Source organism: Wyeomyia smithii, chromosome 2 (assembly GCF_029784165.1).
Source record: "Wyeomyia smithii strain HCP4-BCI-WySm-NY-G18 chromosome 2, ASM2978416v1, whole genome shotgun sequence".
NCBI classification, from domain to species: Eukaryota; Metazoa; Arthropoda; class Insecta; order Diptera; family Culicidae; genus Wyeomyia; species Wyeomyia smithii.
In genome coordinates this window covers 26,314,717-26,336,528 of record NC_073695.1, presented here as the reverse complement: position 1 = coordinate 26,336,528, position 21,812 = coordinate 26,314,717, and the positions used below count along the sequence as shown (strand labels likewise).

The 21,812-nt window shown below is 36.5% G+C and overlaps 1 protein-coding gene across 2 annotated transcripts in view; it reads right to left on the bottom strand.

The window, feature by feature from the left end:
- LOC129721330 (glutamate receptor 1) overlaps positions 1–21,812 on the bottom strand; it is a 357,842-nt gene that overhangs the window by 39,923 nt on the left and 296,107 nt on the right. For both annotated transcript variants that reach the window (XM_055673775.1, XM_055673776.1), the window contains exon 4: positions 7,769–8,022. In XM_055673775.1, coding sequence (XP_055529750.1) covers positions 7,769–8,022 — 254 coding nt within the window. The remainder of the gene's footprint in view (positions 1–7,768; positions 8,023–21,812) is intronic.

The following is a 21,812-nucleotide window of genomic DNA, read 5'->3' as shown; positions in this document are numbered from 1 at the left end:
CATAAAGTCATAAAGTCATAAAGTCATAAAGTCATAAAGTCATAAAGTCATAAAGTCATAAAGTCATAAAGTCATAAAGTCATAAAGTCATAAAGTCATAAAGTCATAAAATCATAGAGTCATAAAGTCATAAATTCATATAGTCATAAAGTCATAAAGTCATTAGGTCATTAGGTCATAAAGCCATAAAGTCATAAAGTAATAAAGTCATAAAGTCGTAGAGGTAAAAAGCCAGGAACTCAGAAAGTCGTAAAGTTATAAGGTCACAAAAAGGTCAAAAGGTCGTAAAGGTTATGAGAAGGTCATGAGGTCATAATGTCATAAAAACATAAAGTCCTAATGTTATTAAATCATAAAGTTATGTAGTCATAAATGTCATAAATCCATAGTCATCAAGTAAAACTGTTATAAAATCGTTTAGTTATAAAGCCAGAAATTCAGTCATAAGGTCAAAAAGTTACAAGACGGTCATAGATAGTCATAAGATTATAAGTAGGTCTTAAGATCATAGGAAGGTCATGTGATCATGAATGTGATCATAATATCATGTGATCATGAATGTGATCATAATATCATAAAATATCTTAAGGTCATAGGGTATTGAGAAGGTCATAAGGTCATAGGGCATAGTCATAACGTCATAAAGTCATAAAGTCATAAAGTCATAAAGTCATAAAGTCATAAAGTCATAAAGTCATAAAGTCATAAAGTCATAAAGTAGAAAGTCATAAAGTCATAAAACCGTAGAGCCATAAATTCGTAGAGTTACAAAGCCAGAAACTCAGAAAGTCGTAACAGTCGTAAAATCATAAGCTCACAAAAAAGTCATAAGGTCGTAGAGGTTATGAGAAGGTCATGAGGTCATAGTGTCATAAAAACATAAGGTCATGAAGTCTAATGTCATTAAATCATAAAGTTATATGGTCATAGGGTCATGAGAAGGTCATAAGGTCAAAAGGCATAGTCATAAAGTCTCAAAGTCATAAAGTCACAAAGTCACAAAGTCATAAAGTCATAAAGTCATAGTGTCATAAAGGCATAAATTCATGAATTCATTGAGTCATAAAGTCATGAAATCATAAAGTTATAAAGTCAGAAAGTCAAAAATTCATAAAATCATAAAGTCATAAAGTCATAAAGTCGTAAAGTCATAAAGCCATAAAGTCATAAAGTCATAAAGTCATAAAGTCATAAAGTCATAAAGTCATAAAGTCATAAAGTCATAAAGTCATAAAGTCATAAAGTCATAAAGTCATAAAGTCATAAAGTCATAAAGTCATAAAGTCATAAAGTCATAAAGTCATAAGGTCATAAAGTCATAAAGTCATAAAGTCATAAAGTCATAAAGTCATAAAGTCATAAAGTCATAAAGTCATAAAGTCATAAAGTCATAAAGTCATAAAATCATAAAATCATAAAATCATAGAGTCATAAAGTCATAAATTCATATAGTCATAAAGTCATTAGGTCATAAAGTCATAAAGTTATAAAGTCATAAAGTCATAAAGTCATAAAGTCATAAAGTCATAAAGTCATAAAGTCATAAAGTCATAAAGTCATAAAGTCATAAAGTCTTAAAGTCATATAGTCATGAAGTCATAAAGTCATAAAGTCATAAAAGCATGAAGTCATAAAGTCATGAAGTCATAAGATCATGAGGGTAGCTTGACTAATTACACATATCTATGGTTGCTACTGTGATTGATCCGAATCAGTAAAATTGCACAGTGAATTGATTGGATGAGGCTGGCAGTGACCGATCATTCTCAATTGTAGTGTTCTAGTGACTCAATGACCTTTTCTATGATCAATAAAGGCACTGGCTACGAAGGGATATTTATATAGAATATAGTAATCTTCCAGCTGGTCTCAAAGTACGATGCTGGTCTAACAAGCCAGTCGTCGTATGTTCGAGTCCCGGCTCGGGAGAGACCGCTAGTGTCAATAGGATCGTGGCACTAGCCCCGCAATTGTCTTGTACACTTAACAGTCGGCTACGAAGTCTGTATACCTATAGTAAAACAGAAGGTCGAGTTCCGATGTAGGACCAAGGCTTTGATTTTTTATAATACTACCTACTGCACTTTTACAAAGTTCACAGAGAGACTATTTTTAGTTGGTAGGGAAGGGTCAACGTTGGGTCAGGATCAACCTTCATAAGCGATGCGATCATATTGGCGATAAGTGCTGATTTGAACTAACGACCATCTTCTTCTCCAAACAGACTCTGTAATCTGGCGGTAACCAGCTTTTCTCAAAAATTTCCGAAGTCAAAATCATTAGATAATAGATTCGAAATCATTAAGACATGAAGTAGTAGGGTCACAAAGTCAGAAAGTAGCAATCTCAAGGTCGTAAGGATATATAAAGTTCATAAGATCAAGAGGTCCTATTGTTTTAAGGTCATAAGCTCGTAAGGTCATAAGGTCATATAGTCACAAGGTCATAAGAAGGTCATAGAATCATAATAAGTTTGTAAAGACATAAGAATGACATAAGATCATAAGAATGTCATAAGTTCATTAGAGGGTCATAACGTCAAAGGATCATAAAAATATCATAACATCACAAGAAGGTCATAAGGTCGTGAGGGGATTATAAAATGGTTATAGAGTCATAAGAAGGTCATAGAGTCATAGGAAGGTCATAGAGTCATAGGAAGGTCATAGAGTCATAGGAAGGTCATAAGGTCATAAGAGGGTCATTATGTCATAATATCATAAAAATGTCTTAAAATCACAAGAAGATCATAAGGTCGTAAGAAGGTTATGGAGAAAGTGAAAAAAGTCATACGGTCATGAGAAGGTCATGGGTTCTTAAGAATGCCATGAGGTCATAAGAAAGTCATAAGGTCATAAGGAGGACACAGAGTCATAGGTAGATCATATGGTCAAAAGAAGGTCATAAGAAAACGAGAAGGTCGTTTTGTCACAAGAGGGTTATAGCAACGTTTTAATGTTATCAGAATGTCATAATATCATAAGAAGTTCATAAGGTCAGTAGGGAGTAAAGTACAGTTTTTTTACGCGGTTTTTTTATATGCGGATTTTTTTTACGAGGTTTTTTCACGCGGATTTTTGAATTAACGCGGTTTTTTTACGCGATACCGCGCTAATTCAAAAAAAATTTCGCGAATTTCCGAATTAACGTGGGTTCGGAACCAGAAACGATTAAGTGTTTATCTAGTAAAGGACTTACTCCAAAAAATATCCTCCGCCCACCGAAAGATCCGGAATGACCGTCAAAGAGGACAAATTTAAATACTGGTTCTAGAGCGTCTCAGGTTTTTCTAAAGCCCTTCTTGCAGGACTACTTTACGCGGATTTTAAAAAAACACGCGGTTTTTTTACGCGGTTTTTTTTACGAGGTACGTATCCCCCGCGTAAAAAAAAAACCTGACTGTAATCGAATCACAAGAACATTTTTGCCTTTCTCCTAGAAAGGTATAGCAATCACTTGCAAAACCGAAAGTATAAAAGTGCTCCAAAGGGCCGAATGGCATATATCACTCGACTCAGCTCGACGAGCTGAGCATTTTCTGTATGTGTGTGTGTGTGTGTGTGTGTGTGTGTGTGTGTGTGTGTGTGTGTGTGTGTGTGTGTATGTGCAGATTTTTATTCTCGCTCACTTTTCTCAGAGATGGCTGGACCGATTTTCATGAAATTAATTGCAAATGAAAAGTCATGTTGCCCCATAAGATTCTATTGAATTATATTGTAATCGGATTTTTAGTTTAGAGGTTATGTTCAAAAATGTGAAAATCATGAAACATCAATATCTCAGAAACTACACAACCGATTTGAACAAAATTGGTCTCAAAAGAACGGGCTACCTAGAGGACCTTTAAGTTTTGAATTTCATAAAGATTGAACTTCTGGTTCAAAAGTTATGAAAAGAAACGTGTTCTGAAGACTGTTTAATCTCACTCATGTTTCTCAGAGATGGCTGAACCGATTTTCATAAAATCGGTGTCAAATGGAAGGTCTTGTTGCTCCATAAGACCTTATTGATTTGTTTTGCAATCGGACTATTACTTTGCCTGTTATGTTTAAAAACGTGAAATCCAGCTATGCAAAGGAACATATTCCGAAGACTACTTGGGCTCACTCACTTTTCTCAGAGATGGCTGACCCGATTTCCCCAAAATTAGTGTCAAATGAATGGTCTAGCTGCCTCAGAAGACCCCATTGAATTTTACTGTAATCGTTCCCATTTCATTTGATTATAATCGAACCTAAGCAACCGTTATGTATTAAATTGTTAATAAAACAACGAAAGTCTATTATCTCAAAGATTACATGACTTATTTGAACATAACTAGTGTCATACGAACGAGTCAACTCTCAAACTTACAAATAACAAACTTCATAACAATTTGATATATGGCTCAAAAGTTATGGAAAGAAGAGATATTCAAAGACTATTTAAAACTATACCTGCTTTAATCGATATATGTGGCCTCAACATAATTTAAATGTGGTGTCGTACTATTTGAACGTTCCAAGTTCATTGATTCCTTACGGTTTGTTTGAAGTCTGCAAATGCACGACGAATCGGCCATAGGATATGATCAAAGTCAAATAACAAATCGTTTGAAATGATTGGTTTTATCGAAATGACAACATCCTCGTCTTTTGGCTTCTGTACATCGCCTTAATTCTAAATATATTTATATTGGGTGGTATTCTGTCTTTATCAGCAGAATTTCTGGCTTCAATCTGACACCGGAAATACCCATATTGGGAGGTATTTTTGGTTGTTTTCCAGAAACTAAAAGTGGTCGTCCTCAAATTCAAAATAGTGTCCAGGGTCAATGTTGGTTTCTATGCATCATCACGTTTACGGAAATATCCATATTGAGTATTATTCGGTCATTTCCGACTGTTGCCTATAAGTTGCCATTTAGCAATTCAAAATGGTGCCTGAGGTCAATTGTTAGCTCCTTGCATCATTCTGGTTCCAGAGATACTCATATTGGATAGTATTTGTTTATTTTAGTCTGTTTTTCCGACACCGGAAGTCGCCATTTTGGATTTCATAATGGCATTTGGAGACAATTTCTGGATTTTGAACGGCATACTGGTTAAAGAAAAACTCATATTGGGTGGTATTTGGTCATTTTCTGCTGTTTTCAGAAACCGGAAGTTGCCATCTTAGAATTTATAATGCTATCTGTGGTCGATTTTAGCTCCTGTGTATTATTCTAGATCCGGATATTATTATATTGGGTGGAAATCGGCCATTTTCGGCTGTTTTCCAGAAACCGGAAGTTGCCATCTTACAATCTGAAATGTTGTCTGAGGTCGATTATTAAACATATTTGTTACCACTAAAAACATTTACCTGCCAAATTTTGTTCCATTTGGTTGATTAGTTCTCGAGATGTGTACAAATTTGTGTTTCATCCAACTATTACGGACATATTAGTTGCCCCTTAAAACATCCACATGCCAAATTCGGTTTCATTTGCTTGGTTTGTGCAGAAATTTATGTTTCATTTGTATGGGACCCCCCCCCCCTTCCAGAAGAGGGAGGGGTCTCAAACTATCATAGGAACCTTTATCGGCACCAAAAACCCCTACATACAAATTTTCACGTCGATCGGTTCGGTAGTTTTCGGGCCTTTATGGATCAGACAGACAGACAGACTTGACTGCATTTTTATATGTAAAGATTACAACATCAATATTTTAGAACTTAAAGAGTGAATATACATTTATTGGATTGAAGCGTTCATGTAAATCTATTTTTACAAATAAAAAATTGAATGAGAAAGGCTGGGTCTGACCACTAGGTGGATTATTTTAGGTTTTTTTATATACGTGACCTTTTGATTTTATCACAGTCGTTTTTTAACGTTTCGTTTTTATCTCTCTTGAATTCAGCAACGCAAATTAGATTTTATGACGTTTTTGAGATGTTTGAAAAATATATGAAATACATGAATTAATCCACCCAGTGATAAGATCTATCCTTTTTCACACCATATATTCATTTAATAAGTTAATTATTTATTATTTCATTTTGCTTGAATTGCTTTACTTGGCTTATGAACTGCCCTTTGTCAGTGCAACACTCTTTCGTAGAAATTATCTACAGCAGACGACCAACAAAGTGACCCCAAAAAATAAATTTTGTTTGCAAATTTTTCAGTTCCCGAACATTAACCTATTCGGGAAAGAAAAACGCTTCGGGAATTAAAATTGACAAATATCGGATAACACTCATGCCGAAAACTTCAATGTATATGAGATTTACAAATTGCCGTCAATGCTCTGAAGATCAATTAAGTGTTGATACCTGAAAAATATCGTTTGTATGGAGAAACTTTTTTCCCGCACTTAAACATGTATGTTTCAAATAAAACACGCGATTTTTTTTTAAACGTGATATAATTCAAATGTCACTGCATTCGTTTTTAATTTTTTTTCGATTTAGTTTTATTTCGTAAATCAATTAGAAATCGTCTTTTAATTACGCAAAAATAACTACTGTCGTAACCCTCTCTTTTTGTAAAGATGCTTAAAGTTTTCCGCATGAATTGTACCGCTTTTTTCGAAAAACCTCCCTCCTGCTCCCATAAACGTTACGTATTTTTTGTACATTCCATTACGATATTTCAACTTTAGATACGCCATATTTGAAAAAGCTTTTTTTCATCTACTATATATAATACAGTCCGACCTGTAGTCATTAAAAGGTTATTGGGTCATAAGTTTATAAGGTCATAATTTCATAAGGTCATAAGACATAAGAGTCATTAGGTTATGAAGTCACACAGACATAAAGGCATATAGTCAAAAAATCAAAAAGTCAATAAATCAAAAAATCATGGAGTCAAAATGCTAACAAAAATATTAAGTTATTAACTAAAATCTCTTGAAACTCAAAGAAAAACAGAAAAAGAACAAAGAAAAACCTCTTAGTCAAAAAATAAATAAGGTGAAAATTAAAAAAAGACTACAGTTCGGACATCCCAGAATCAAGAATTAAAAAGGTTTGAAATTCAAGATTTCAGTAGACCACAAAATCAAAAATTTAACAAGTCAGAAAGCCTTTGAAAATTTACAAAGTCGAAAAGTTAAAAGATATAAAGTAAAACAGTAAAAAAGAGTAAAATTCAAAAGAAACACAAAAAGTTTAAAACATAAATAGATGAAAATAAAAAAAGGTAAATGGTAGTTAAAGTATAAAATGAGAAGAGTACAAAGTACAATGTGATGAATTTAGAAAATTATATAGACTAAAACATATTAAACAGCAAACAAGCAAAAAGTATGAATGTTAAAATGAACTCAAAAGATCGTAGAGGTAAAAAGAAATCTAGAACACTTATATGAAAAACTGAAAAAAATGTCCAAAAAAGAGAAATTCAATAAAGTCCAAGATTTGAAAAGATAGAAAGTCACAAAGTAAAAAAGTTTTAAGGTTTTGAAAGTGTCAAAACAGTCTAAAAGTGAAAATCACAAGGTAAAAAATCACATAATCCATAAATAATAACCAAAAGGTCAACGAGTGAAAATTCAAAGAGCAATATAGAAAAAAAAATGCAAAAATTGAAAGAACTAACAAAAAATCAAGAGGTCATACAATCATTTGTATTTTGGCATAAAAAAAACAACAAAACTCGTAGGGTTGACAAGAAGACAAAAGCGTCAAAAAGTTGAAAGTCGAAAAATCTCAAATTTGGACAGTCGAATGGAAATGGCTGACATATAACTATAAAAGTAACTGAAAAAGAAAGAAATGCAACGTTTCGCTCTCTCACCAATCCGCTCAGTAGATAATGGTAGGTCCGCTTGCCCAGGGTGATATCGCGCACGTGGCTAACCACGATGTCCTTCGCCAGCTCGGTGCTACAGTCCAGCACAATGTGCTTCCTGGACCACCGATTCAACTCCTCGATCGTTCGCAGAAACTCGATGGCATCACTCACGTTGGCTATCCGCTTGACTGTTTCCACGTGAAATGTTTCGTTCCCTGGTCGGAGGCCCTGGTAGATCTGTTGTAGTCTCAGTAAACCTGCAAAATAAAAGGGAAAAGGCACCATTGAATATTCGAATTTTTACATAGTATTAGCATCATTTATCATCTCTTCAAAAATCTCGAACCTTAAAATCCTAGTTAAATAAAACACTTGTCACTTTTGAATTCAGGAGAACCTACTACGTACGGGTGAGCTCTGTATTCTTTCACCATGGTAGAAGCCTAAAATAATTCTTTTATTTTTGCAGTGATAAGGGTCCTTCGGTATCTCTTCCCCCGCTGAAGCAGCCTAGAGACCAGAAGTGGTTACCGTTGATATACGGGACTATTAGGGAGCGTATTTCGACTCTCTGCTGGAGCATTAACAAATTAACATCGTGCGGATTTGATAAATGGCCTGTCGCCTGCCGGAACGTTTATTGTATTTTAATTTTCCCTACAGGTGCGGAAATATTATATTCTTCGGGCGAAGTTACATTATACAGTCATAAGACAGAGACTGCTGGTGTAGTCTGATTTCAAGGCGACCGACCGACCGGTATTTAAGTTTCAGTTAGTATGAAAAATTGTTAATAAGCATCAGATGGCACCGTCATAACACTTAGGAAGCACATTCCTGCTTATTGTACGCTTTCGAAACAATCCAGCTTTCCGGGCGTCAGGAATGACGCACAGCGAAAAACAATTTCGCTAGGATTTCGTATCTGATTTCCATTACACTGAACGGTTCGCGGGATGATGACAAAAGTGATCAAGTGAAAAGCTCAAACATACTTTGGCATATCTATGTTTATCCCAACGGTCCCAGCGCGTACCATTCCCGAACAAAATATATACCCAAACCATTAACCTACCACTAGGAATCCGAGAAAGCCGTAGCAGATTCAATTTCCGATGTGATTCTGTTTCCTCATTTCCAACCATTGAGAGAAGCACAGCACAGGGAAACCTCGCAAACAACATAAACGATCGAAAACCAGACCGGCTTACGGTCATACCAGCTTCCTTTGCAAAACGTGTAATTTCGCTTGATTATATCTGGGGGCTGAGAAGAAGCAAAAAAAAAAGCGAAGAAAGAAGAATACGCCGGAATGGGGATGACAAGAATGGGCGGTATAAATAATGCTGTTGCGCTATCACATTTTGGCTTTGTTTTCGCCTCGGCGATATTGATGGCCACCTCGCGCTGGAGTGAACCAAGGAAACAACAAACATGGCTTTAAGAATGACATTAATGTTCGACCTTGCGGCCCCTGGCAGGCTTCGGGGGAGGACATTCAAGTTTAGGATGGTCTGCATAAATCGCGCTAATTATTGATATCGTTCGGTGAAACGGAGCGGAGCGTCAATGCGACTTTGTTTGGGTTGTTATTTAATTATGCTGTGTAATTCGATTCGGTTGTTAATGATTTTAAAATTAACTAAAAAATTTACGGTTCCTGTATTACTGCATGGAATCGAAACACGTTACAACATAGGAGTCCAGCTTCTATACGACTTGAGTATATTATATGTAGTACCAACTTTCTTCACACCCGATGCTTCTGTTGTGATAATAATGCTTGTACCATAAGAGCAGGAAATAATTGCATCCAGTCGCAAACTTTGTCAAGAGGTTAGGATGCATTGAGATGGGAAAACAACAATGTGTATGACCACAGAAGATGATCCTTGCTCACACGGTGGAAATATTCAATCCGAAGGTTCCATATGTTGGTAAGAGTGTATATGGGAAGAATAAAAAAGACTACTATATTATAGGACAGAATAATAACGATGTCGTAATCGTAACTTTCCAATGAATACAGTGGCAAACGAGTCAGCGAACTTTTGCTGGTAGTCGATTTTTCGTTACGTTCATGATGTAACTTTCTGGTGTACAAACTATGAGATATTTGAAGTATTTTCAAACTCGATCTTTCGATGATTGTCTGTGTTTCTGATTGTCAGTATGCCAAAGTTTGCTAGAAATTTGCAGGTGTAAATTTGAAAAGGTTAGGTTATTGTTAGCATTTTCCGAATCCCAATTTTTATATCATTAATTTTATTTTTATTTTCGCGAAAAGTTTACTAGACTTATAATATTTTAATGCCTTTTGAAAAAATTCTACATCGGAACGTAAATTGACTCTTTACAATGATATCATTTTTTCTTGTAAACACAGATGGATAACTCTTGATAATCACGTTCCATACGTTTCTATAATCTAGGCCAGCGGTTCTCAACCTGAGGTACGCGTACCCTTGGGGGTACTCGAAAGCCTTTAGGGGGTACGCGAGAGAAAAATCAGTAATGGCGGACAAAGCAATTTTTCGATAATACTTCATTTGTTGTTCAATCTTGCTCTTAGAACATTACTGTAGTAGTCAAACGAACCATAGTTCAATTTGAAATCTGAACTAGACTACCACAACATGATCTTCCACTACTTTCTCCCACTCTGCGAAAACATTTAAGGCCAGGGGTCAGGGCCGGATTTAGGTGCTTGATAGCCCTCTTTTCTCAAAAAAATTTGGGGTAAGAAAATTTTTGATTTTGAAACGATTTAATGCTTCACAGGAAGGTGACGAGCGGGCCCCTCGTTTCGGAAGGCCCGAGGCATGTGAACCTTTTGCCCCCCCCCCCTCCTCTCATATACGGGCCTGCCAAGGGGTACAATCGATATGAAAAATATCGCCACGGGGTACGCCGATAAAAAAAGGTTGAGAACCGCTGATCTAGGCCATCAAAAATGAGATACAAAGTTATTTATTTTGGATTAATTTCCCCAATTTTAATTGCATACAATTGTACTGAAAATTGATTTGATTTTTTTATTTGGCATGGCATTTTTACAATGACAAAAGTTTGGTCAAATCAAAACATTTTTTTTTTTGTTTGCGAAAATCTTCCGAGTGTTTCTTTGTATTATCTGATTGAAATGAATTTTTGCTACCTCACAAAGGTTTATTCAATCAAATGTCAGAGAAAAGTTTCAGGAAATTAAATACAGTTTTAGAGAAAATTCCATGCGATTTAGGGAAAAGATGATGAAATTTGCAAATGCCTCATTTAAAAATAAATCAGAAGTTGTGTGTAACGCCACAACCGCAACGTTGGCGAAGAGCCACATAAGGCATCACCTTTTCAATGATTATTAAAATTATAGACGCAAATATTACGATAGATTATTGTTAGTTTTCATTTTAGAGGAAATTTTACAAACAAACAAAATGAGTGCCTATGGGAAATCCTCTTTCAACTTTTCTATGTGAACTATTTATGGCGAATTTGTGCAAATAAACTAAAGAAAAAAATGAAAATATATACGGTATACGGACGAAGTTTTTATTTTTGCATGTTAACCACAGTTATTTTTTTCGTTTGGATTTCTAACCAACGGAAACTTTCTCACGCTTGATGGTATGCCAATAATTTTTGTCAAACACTAATAAAATTACCCTCTAAAAATAATGAAGTAAGAGAGTAAACAATACAGTAAGTTTCCATTTTTGGCAACAATATTTTCAATTTCAGTTGCCAAAACTGGAATCGTACCAGAAAAGGGTTATTAATATATTCAATTTGAGACTTCCAAACAGTTATCAAAATTTATTTTATATAACGTACAGTAATAACGAATTTCAAATTTGTCGTCACTTTTATTCTCTCGCAGACCTTGTACAACAGCTTCTGTGACGTCAAACTCTCTGTTCCTTTTGAAAGAAAGTGACTGTAAACGACAGCTGGTTCTAGATTGCCTGACCTAATATATACGACACTGCGTTGTTTACAGTTGGAGTCAAATACACGTTAAATTAAAGTTACCCATTGGTGAGAGATATTTCACCCATTTTTAAAAAAGTTGCACGAATTTTTATTGAGTAAATTTTTTACCCATCTAAAGAGTAACAGCTACCAATTAGTCTTTTGATAAATTTTTAATTGATTTTCATAATTTGAATTTTGCGCTTTGTGATATATCATTCTAGGGGAACTACATTTAATCATGTTAAGCGATTCCACAAAAAACGGGCAACCAATTTAAACGACCATTTTTTATTTGACTGAAACTTTGCATAGATATTTTTTTGGGCAAAATATGACATTTTTTGCTTTTTGTTGAACGACTCATTCTTGAAAAGGCATTGAAAAATGCTATTTTGGAAAGAAATTGATGATTACAAATGTTTTTAGGACCAAAACGGTTTGTTTGATAGGTATGACGTCTTCGGCAAAGTTGTAAATAACAATTTTGTCTTTCCGAAAAAATTTAACACTCTGAAAAAAAAATTCTTCGTAAAAAGAAGTTACAATAATATTCAAAAATTAACTCTCTAGTGCCCAGTGCCGCCTTTGACGGTCAGTTACACCTCTTAAAAGCTTCAATCAACACTTGAAAAATGTTTATTAAGATTCATTGTGATTTTTCCGAATGTGAAAATCAACTTGGGCACTGGAGGGTTAATTATCTATAAGGGATAATTTTTTCAAATCTTTTATTTTAATTGAAAATTCAAAGGATTACCTAAATAAAAACCGATTCGATCATGAAAAAAAAATTGTTCGGAAAAAAATTTTTTTTTTCACAAAAAAATATTAAAACTGGGACATTTTTTGTGGAATTGCTCCGCTTGCTTCATTTAAAATACATTATGGAAAACATATACTTTGCGTGTAAACAAATAGAAAATAAAAAAAACACAAGGGTTGTATGCAAAGCGACGACCGCATGGTTGACGTAGAACTACATAGGGGGTTTTTTACATTACTTGTATTCAATATGTTTAAATTTTGAGCAAAAGAAAAGTGCTACCGAATTTCAGTTTGCACATACAGGAATGGGGTTCGCCACAGAAGGCAGAATCACGAAAGGCAGGTGCACGAAAGACAGAATCATGAAAGGCAGAACTCTATGGCCGTACACACAAGGCAGAATATTTCAAAAGGCAGAATTTCGAAGGGCACGGAAGGCAGAATCCCAGGTAGCAAAACCTGACTCACGATAGCCAAGTGCGTGATGACAAATTGGTGCGAATCATGGTCACGGTATCAAAGCTGCTACTCTTCCTTTATTGTTTAATATTATTTGGTAACCAGACATAATAACTGGTCACAAGCAATGACCAGTTTTGATGTGAGGTGCAAATTAAGCCTAATTATAGAATCCAAAACGCGCAAACAGGTTTGACTCAGGTCTTGAAAAATCTCACGGCATTGCGGAGAGAAATTTTTCGATGGTAGGTATAACTTACACTAGTCTCAACGGCTTGTTGATTATAATTAACATAAAACAATTCATGCGGCGAAGACGCATAATCGAGGGCAAGGAACCGAGGCGGCACAAAGCCGCCGCACAGTGTTTCCAAATCGAGAAACGGACGGCAAAACTATTTTTTCAAGTCCTATCTTATCCATATGTTCCAGAAAGTTGCTTCATTTACTGCAGTCCTTCATATGCTTTAATGGAATCAGTTACAAATTTCGCCGTATAGAGGGCGCCATACCTAACTTTTGAACGTGACTTGCTAGACGAATAGTTTCTTCTGCAAAGTTGTGTAGAACTTTATTACAAAACTGTTTGCTGAACAACTCAAACCTCTAGAGATTGAGATTTCAGAGCTACAAGATGTTTTCTAAAAAGGTTTTTTAAAAGCAGTTTTTCATCCATATGTTCAACTCTAAGGACTAAAACATGACTGTATAATATTGAGAGTAACGTGGTAAATCAAGATGAACAATTTCTTGTGATATATTGGTTATTATATACAGTAATATACAGCGCTACACCTAACTTTTGAACGTGACTAGATAGACGAATAGTTCCTTCTGCAAAGTTGTGCAGAATTTTATTACAAAATTGTTTGCTGAATACCTCGAACCTCTAAATATTGAGGTTTGTTTTTTAATATTTTTTTTTTTGTAACAGGTGCTGTATCTCTAAAATCTTAATTCCTAGAGGTTCAAAAGAGGTCACGTTAAAAAGTTAGGTGTGGCGCCTTCTATATGGTGAAAATTGAAATGGGTTGCATTGACGCATATAAAGGACAATAGTAAACGAAACAACTTCCTAGAAGATACTGATAACATTGGCCTTCAAAAATTCCTATTTCCGTCCGTATCTAGATTTAGCCTCATTGTGGTGTCTGTTCGTTGGGCATAGAAACGGAAACGTAGTGTACGGGCCAGCCTTTGTGCTATAAAGAGTGCACAAATGCATGTAAAAATCGGTAACTTCAAGTGGCCATATATTCAAAACTACAAATAACCCACTGTAGTTTTGTGTTTTTCAGTTAGTCAGAAAGGTACTCTATCGAATGGCTTCATAGAAGCTTGGATTCGTTTGCGCCTTTTCGAGTTTCAACTTAAATAGAAAAAGCCTTTAAAAACACTTTTTTCCAGTTTTAATTCATGAATACTGTATATGATAACCAATATATCACAAGAAATTGGTAATCTTGATTGACCACGTTACTCTCAAGATTATACAGTAATGTTTTAGGCCTTGGAGTTGAACATATGGATGAAAAACTGCTTTTAAAAAGCCTTTTTAAAAAACATCTTGTAGCTCTGAAATCTCAATCTCTAGAGGTTCGAGTTGTTCAGTAAACAGTTTTGTAATAAAATTCTACACAACTTTGCAGAAGAATTTATTCGTCTAGCAAGTCACGTTTAAAAGTTAGGTATGGCACTCTCTATACAGCGAAATTTGTAACTGATTCCAATAAAGCATATGAAGGACAGCAGTAAACGAAGCAACTTTCTAGAATATATGGATAAGATAGGACTTGAAAAAATAGTTTTGCCGTCCGTTTCTCGATTTGGACACACTGTGCGCCGTGGTTTCCGCGGTCCGAGCCGGCCGAACGAGCGATAGCGAGTAAGAACAGCATACACTTGGACAATAGAGTCGGCCAAAGGCCGCGAGGGTCTGTTGTTAAAAAGAAAATAGACCATTTTTTGATTCTGCTATTAGTGCTTTTTTTTATTCTGCAATTCGTTATCCTGCCGTATGAAATATTCTGCCTTTCGTAATTCTGCTTTTCGTGATTCTGCCTTTCGTGATTCTGCCTTTCGTAGGAGACCCACAGGCAGGGCTAGAATTCACCTCAGTGCAGACAGAACCACACAAATTTGTACACAACACATTTGCCATCAAACCGTGCGTGCCACTCCCGATATTTCGTTTGTGTTCTCTTCTCCCCATTTGCTCTTTTGTATTTCTTTCGCACCGAAAAAATGAGACTGAGTACACTTTTGCATTTGCCAAGATGTGCGACACCACACATTGTGTCTTACTTTGTGTGTTGCTTGGGGCAATGATTATCGGATTTGACAAACGAACGATTATAGTATTAAATTTTGTTTTGGTTTTTGCACTTCATTTGACTCCTACTGAAATAATTTAGGAGCTAATTTTCAGTGCTGCTCAATGGGTTTTGTTTCAAAACTAAAAAAGGTTTCTTCCTGGAGATAGCCGCAATATGTCTCGTACATGAACAGTAAGGTGGCAAAAGAAATCACCAATGAAAAAACTGCACTGGTAGTTCATAAATTTCTGAATATCAAAAAATTCTGATGCCAAATGTCTTAAAAATGCATGAAACATCGAGATCTGGTGTTATCTAAAATAAAAAAATAAAAAAATCGATCAGTTAAAGTTTCACTTTTCGAATGAACGAACTTCTAAATGCGACGAAGAACATTTTTTTCCATACAAGTCATTACCACCCTAATGAACGGTATCAGTAGTGAATGCATGTAGCGATTGTATATGAATATCGGGACAGAAACATGTCTGGACGTGCGTAACATGTCCTTAGAAACACGACCACGCCATTGAGAATCGTGTTTAAATGAATTCTCAAAAATGTATATGGTCCATTCTTGGTTCCTTTTCTCTGCTATTTTTTCTACCCGCAACGCAACGCAAACTACACAAACTGAAGCTCTTTGTTCTCACGCAATGTGTCACAAAAAGCAGCACAAAGAGTTGTTCTGTTCACCCTCTCTTGAAATATTTCTCACTTGGCGATATCTTTCATAGTCATTTCGTTTTCGCTCTTTTTCTTTGTGCCTGTTGGTTGTCAAAATGTGTAGTTACCGTTCTCGTTGTGTATTGACGTAAAATTAACACACTGAGCGCAATGAGTGTGCGAATGACAACCCTGCCCACAGGAATGGAACAAACACTATACAACGCAAACAAGTTTCAACAATCAGAGCGCATGCAGAATAAAATAACATTTTACTTCTAGTTCCAGCGCAAAACGAGAAAATAATAAATCTTCAATAATTTGTTTGTTGCCCTTATAAGGACAATTGTTGTTCAATTTCATATCAGATATAATGTTGATCGCATCTGTGTGATACCCCGACAGAGAGGATTAAGGCTTTTTTCTGATAACACAGTCGAAAGCTGTTTCGCACTGAAAATTTGACGGCCCACATATTTTGAATGCCAACATTCCGGAACGCTAGTATGTTGTCAAAATGAGGCAACTTTTCGTTGGAGGAAGTGCCGGTAATGTATCTACTACTGATACTGCCCGCTTCCGCACAAAGACAGCTTTTTACTAGAGAAAGTGCCGCTGCATCAGCTGGACCTGCCACTATCACTGCTGATACCCGCTGGTGCTGCTAAGAAAGGACTGTTGTAGTCGCTGTCTAAAAACTAATAAAGCACCAATATTCCTGAATTACCGAGTCTACAATTCTGTCGACCGTGCTTGAGAAAGTAAGCATTAAGTGATCAAATGAGGCAACTATTCATTAGATGTATTCACTACTGCCCGCTATCGCACAGAGACAGCATTTCACTGAATGAAGTGCCGCTGCATCACAGCTGATCCTGCTACTATCGATGCTGAGACCCGCTGCAACTGCGGCGCTATCCGTTGCCATGACACAGCTGTGGCCGCTTTCTGCTGCCATTGGTATCCGCTGCACTGCTGCTGCTGCTGCAGCTGAAGGTGGACTGCTGTTGCCACTGTCTAGAACTAATCTGAGCGGTTTCGGTTGAAACGTTTTGATTCAAACTTCGGACAGTCTCAAAGTTCGAACACTTTACAATAAAAATCGGATTATTATAGCTAGTGTAATAGAAAGAATTATTATTATATACCATTCCGTTCCTTGGAATGTCCATCAGTCAGTGATGTATAACTTTTTACTGTAGGGCCATAGTCAGTATTCAGACGGTTTGCTTATCTATCTCTTAGCGATTACGTTGAAGTGTTCGGAGTTTGAATCAAAGCCGATTTCTAAACTCTCATTGTTTTCATATGCAAAACGTGTTTAAATCAATATAAATAGCACTTAATTGCAACAACAATAAAATAACCAACATGCTAAACCTTGGAGATCGATGAGAAAGTTAATTTTTCGTTCGTGCAAGAAGTTATATAATAGCTTAAGTGCTCGAAAATTGATGCAGTATGGTATATACCAAACAGCACATTTCAAATTACTAGGTCTATAATTCTGTCGGCCGTGCATGGGAAAGCGATTATATAACGGCCAATCAAATTATTTGAAATTTGCGTTTCAACAAGGATTGACTATTTTCAATAATATAGTTGTTTGTCTTATTGACAATTTTGAAGGTTTGATTATGCGATAGCTTAATTTTTATGCAGATAATAAAAGCTGTTCGGGTGTTGTGCTTATTACTGAAGGAGAAGAACACAGTACGTTCTGAGAGATGAAGATAAGGTCAAATTCATAACTGTTCCATCATCTGAAGGTGTAACTAATTTAAGAGAATATATTAACTCTACAATTGAGCATTTATATTATCCTGAAAAGGACAATTTGCTGTTTAATTCAATATAGGATAAAATTCTGATCACATCTCTTCGTTATCACTGACAGTGCGAATTAGGTATTTTCCTTGTGATAGATAACACAGATAACACAGTGAAAACTCGACGGTTCATGTGTTTTGAACGCCAGATTTCCAGAACGTTGGTGTGTTGTCAAAATGAAATGTATTCACTACTGCCCGCCATCGCACAAAGACAGCATATCGTCAATTGAATTCAATACTGGCACAACTCAAAATGTTGCAGTTTTGAGTTTTAATGGCAAACGATGCCAAATACAATTAAGTTTCAAAGACAGACCCGTTTCAAAAATTCGTAAAGAATCCTGAGTTACCAATAGGTGTGCTTCAATTGCATAAATTTAAAAAACCCCTAAAAAGACGAATAAATGAGGCTACAATTCATATAACTTGCTTATTATATGCACATGATAGACATGATAGACCTAGACAGGTTCAATAATAATGGGAAGTCTTGAAATTCGATTTTTCACGGAAATGAAAAAAGAAATTTTTGACGCAAATTTAATGCCAGTATTGAATTCAACTGACGATTTCACTAAAGGAAGTGTCGCTGCATCAGCTGGCCCAGCTACTATCGATGCTGAGACCCGCTGCAACTGCTGCGCTATCCGTTGCCATGCCACAGTTGTGGGCGCTCGCTGCCATTGGTATCCGCTGCTCTGCTACCGCTTTGCTAAGTGAGGACTGCTGTTGTCGCTGCCTAGAAGCAATATGAGCAGTTTCGGCTGAAACAGGCTTTTATATAATAACACATTTCAAATTACTAGTTCTATAATTCTGTCGGTCGTGCTTGGGAAGAAATCATATTTTCCGGTTATAGATTTTCAATTTACATCCCTATGTAGCCTAGTGTGTAGCCGAACTTCCAGAGAGACGTGGTTTTACGTCAAAAAGAAGACAAGAAGACCTCGCGGGGGAATTGCACCGTTACAAAATCGTTGACAAAACATCCCCCCCACGTTACTAAGCATATGTCTACGGCATATCAATAGTTGTAGTTGAGGTAGTTGAGCTCGTTAGAAATCATCAATCATAAATTGTTTTCAGCTTCGGTTGAATCAGTTTCAACCCAGAACGAGAGTCAAAATCAGCTCTGTTTGTTCTAAACTTTGTTTAAAGAACAAACTTTTGATTTACAAACAAATTTTTAGACCTGCAATGCTTTATGCTGTACCGATCTGGTCAAGTTGCTGTTCAACAAGGAAGAAAACGCTCCAAAGGATTCAGAATAAAATTCTGAAAATGATTTTGAAGCGTCCTCCTTGGTTTGGTACACTCGAATTACATAGACTTACTGGTGTTGAACCATTAGAAGCTATGTAAAATAAAATTATTAACAATTTTCGACAAAAATCGTTGCAATCCTCAATTGCTACGATAAGCTCTCTTTATAGCCAATAAGTTAACAATTAAGTTAGTTGTAAGTTTACTTCCCCTTTTCTAACAAGTTTACTTCCCCTTTTCTAACAAGTTTATAACTACAAACGATAAGTCCTAATTGCGAAAGCAAACAAATCCTAACAAATGAAATTACAAATTTTTAACAGTGTTGAGAAGTCACCATTTGTGATTGGGCACACATACTCATTACTTACTAATATTTATCATAAATACTTAAGCTGCTAACAAATTCCCCCATAATAAAAAAAAAGCTCTGTTTGTTATATAAATTATTGTATACTATGTGTTATAAAATATTGCCAAAAACGAAACCCGTTTGTTGCTATAATCGGAGAGTGCCAAAAACGGAGCATCCCAAAAACGGAAACCTACTGTACTAGGGCTGCAGACTGTGAGTTTTAGTGGCTCAAGTGCAGCAATCTCAACTCCCTGAGTTATCTTCTCAGGTGTCTGATAACAGAATGGCCACCACTTTTCATACTTTTTGCTCAATTCTCGCTGTTTTTTTTCTGCAAAAATTGAAAAAAAAAATCTTTTAATAACTGTGATAGATATATTATACCCAATGATCGCGATTGTCAGTATCGCATGTAATCATGCAAGCCAATGCAGCACGCGAGAATAGTAATAATTCAGCCATAATGTTTTCTTTTTTATCATAGGAAGTATTGATCCAATTCGAAAATGCAATGAAAACAGGGCTGAATTCGGCAGAACGTGAACACGAGCGGCACTCATTAGCATTTTGCGGTTTTGCTAATCAACCGAGTGACCTTCGGGCGGTTCAATGGATCCTGTTTGTTTGTGCGGTGGAATCACTCGTCAATTTCTGGAGGGGATACTATTTTCGTCTCCCGGGTTTTTGAAAGTTGAGGAAAGTCGTCGAACTGGGAGCATTGATTGAGGCCCGGCTTCTCCTTGTCACATTGAATAAAATCAGCCCACAAAAGTTTGCGCGACCGTGGTCGAACCTAGGGAAGCACAGGCAGGCTCTTTGTTGTGTGTTGTTGTTTAGCCGGTTATCGGAACTGGGATGTAGCGATTGGCCATACCCTGTCATACGAAACAGAAATTCTGCCACAGAAGGTCACAGGTTTCGCCACATTACATAGTCATGATCATGGCGGGAGCGACCATCGCTTTGGTGAACGTGATTTATTATTTATAAGCCAGTTGGAAAGTTCCGAGGAGTATAGCCGGAATATGCAGATGGAAACGTAGTTTTAGAATAAATTAATTTAGGAAAACAAGTTTCGCCAAGCGGCTCCGAGCTCTGAGATTGACTTTTTCGGTTCTTCCGCTGGATGCTGATTGTGATTCGATTCCACTGAATAATGAATATTTTTGCTAAGAAATTTATAACAACCTGAGGGTTGCTCAAGGAAAATCTCAGTTTGAAAACGAAGCAAAATTTGTTATAAACATACATATTCAACAATACCACTAAAGAAATTTCACAGCCCCTCAGAATTACTCTACTCAAGGAAAACCGACCAGACAAATCCCACATTTTGAATATCCTGAATATCCCGCCCAGAATGTTCATTTGGCTACCCTCTAGCACATCAGCGCTAGAGGTTTTACTTCCTCTAAAAGAGCATTTCATGAGCAAGACCATTATTGTACTACAAGCATCTCAGCTTCAAAGGACCTTTCCGTGGTTGGCGACCAAGCGACTAACCGTTTCGAACAAACGACGCGAAGCTCGGATTCCCAAGCAGCAGCGGCTGTGATTCACCCTGATGTGCACTAATAGCCTTAGAAGTGTTGTGTATTTTTCACCTCACTGTTTTGTGCCCAGAAGCACAGGTCCGAAGGCAAATGAATGGTGTAATACATGAAAGGAAATACGGGAAATGCGGTACATTAAACGGTCGGCACAAAAAGACTCCAATGTAAACAGAACAACTGTGAATAGGCGGAGAGAGACAAACTCACAGAGACAGCACCGCCCGCGGGGAGTTGCATAGGCTTACTACTCCTGCCGGTGGTTCGGTTGGTCGCCTCGTGGTCATGGTCGTGGTCGGCGTTCTTGCGGTAATGGCTGTGGGTTCAGGTTCTCTTTGCGGCTGAAAGCTACCGATCCACTCTTTTAATGGTCAGTGCGGTTGTTTACAAACGTACCGGATGAAACGAGTGAATCATCGAGAAAACTTGTCCGAGAGGCGGGAAAAAATAAACCACTCCTTTAATTCAGCATGACTGATTTTTATCCCATTATTTTTTAACGAAAAGAGATTTTCTGTTTAAAGTTTCTGGAGTGGAATGTAACGAATCGTCACCACTTCGCGTTTTCCACCATCAATCGACACTTAACCTGATTAGAGGAGCCAATACCTACTGATAATACTGTTAAAGGCTGATGACAGGTATCACCTTTCAACAGCCAGAAAGGGCGCTAGTATAAAGTATTAATACGCAAATCACCAAATTGGGCATACAAAGGCAAAAGAAAAACTGTTCAAGGCTAGAAAATAATGCCTCAACAACCTGAAAAATATCTATTAACCCAAGGAGGCAGATGAAGAAATCACAGTACGAATAGCGATGCTGCGGATCCTGCATACCACGTAACGATTAAACCCTCAAGAATGTCAA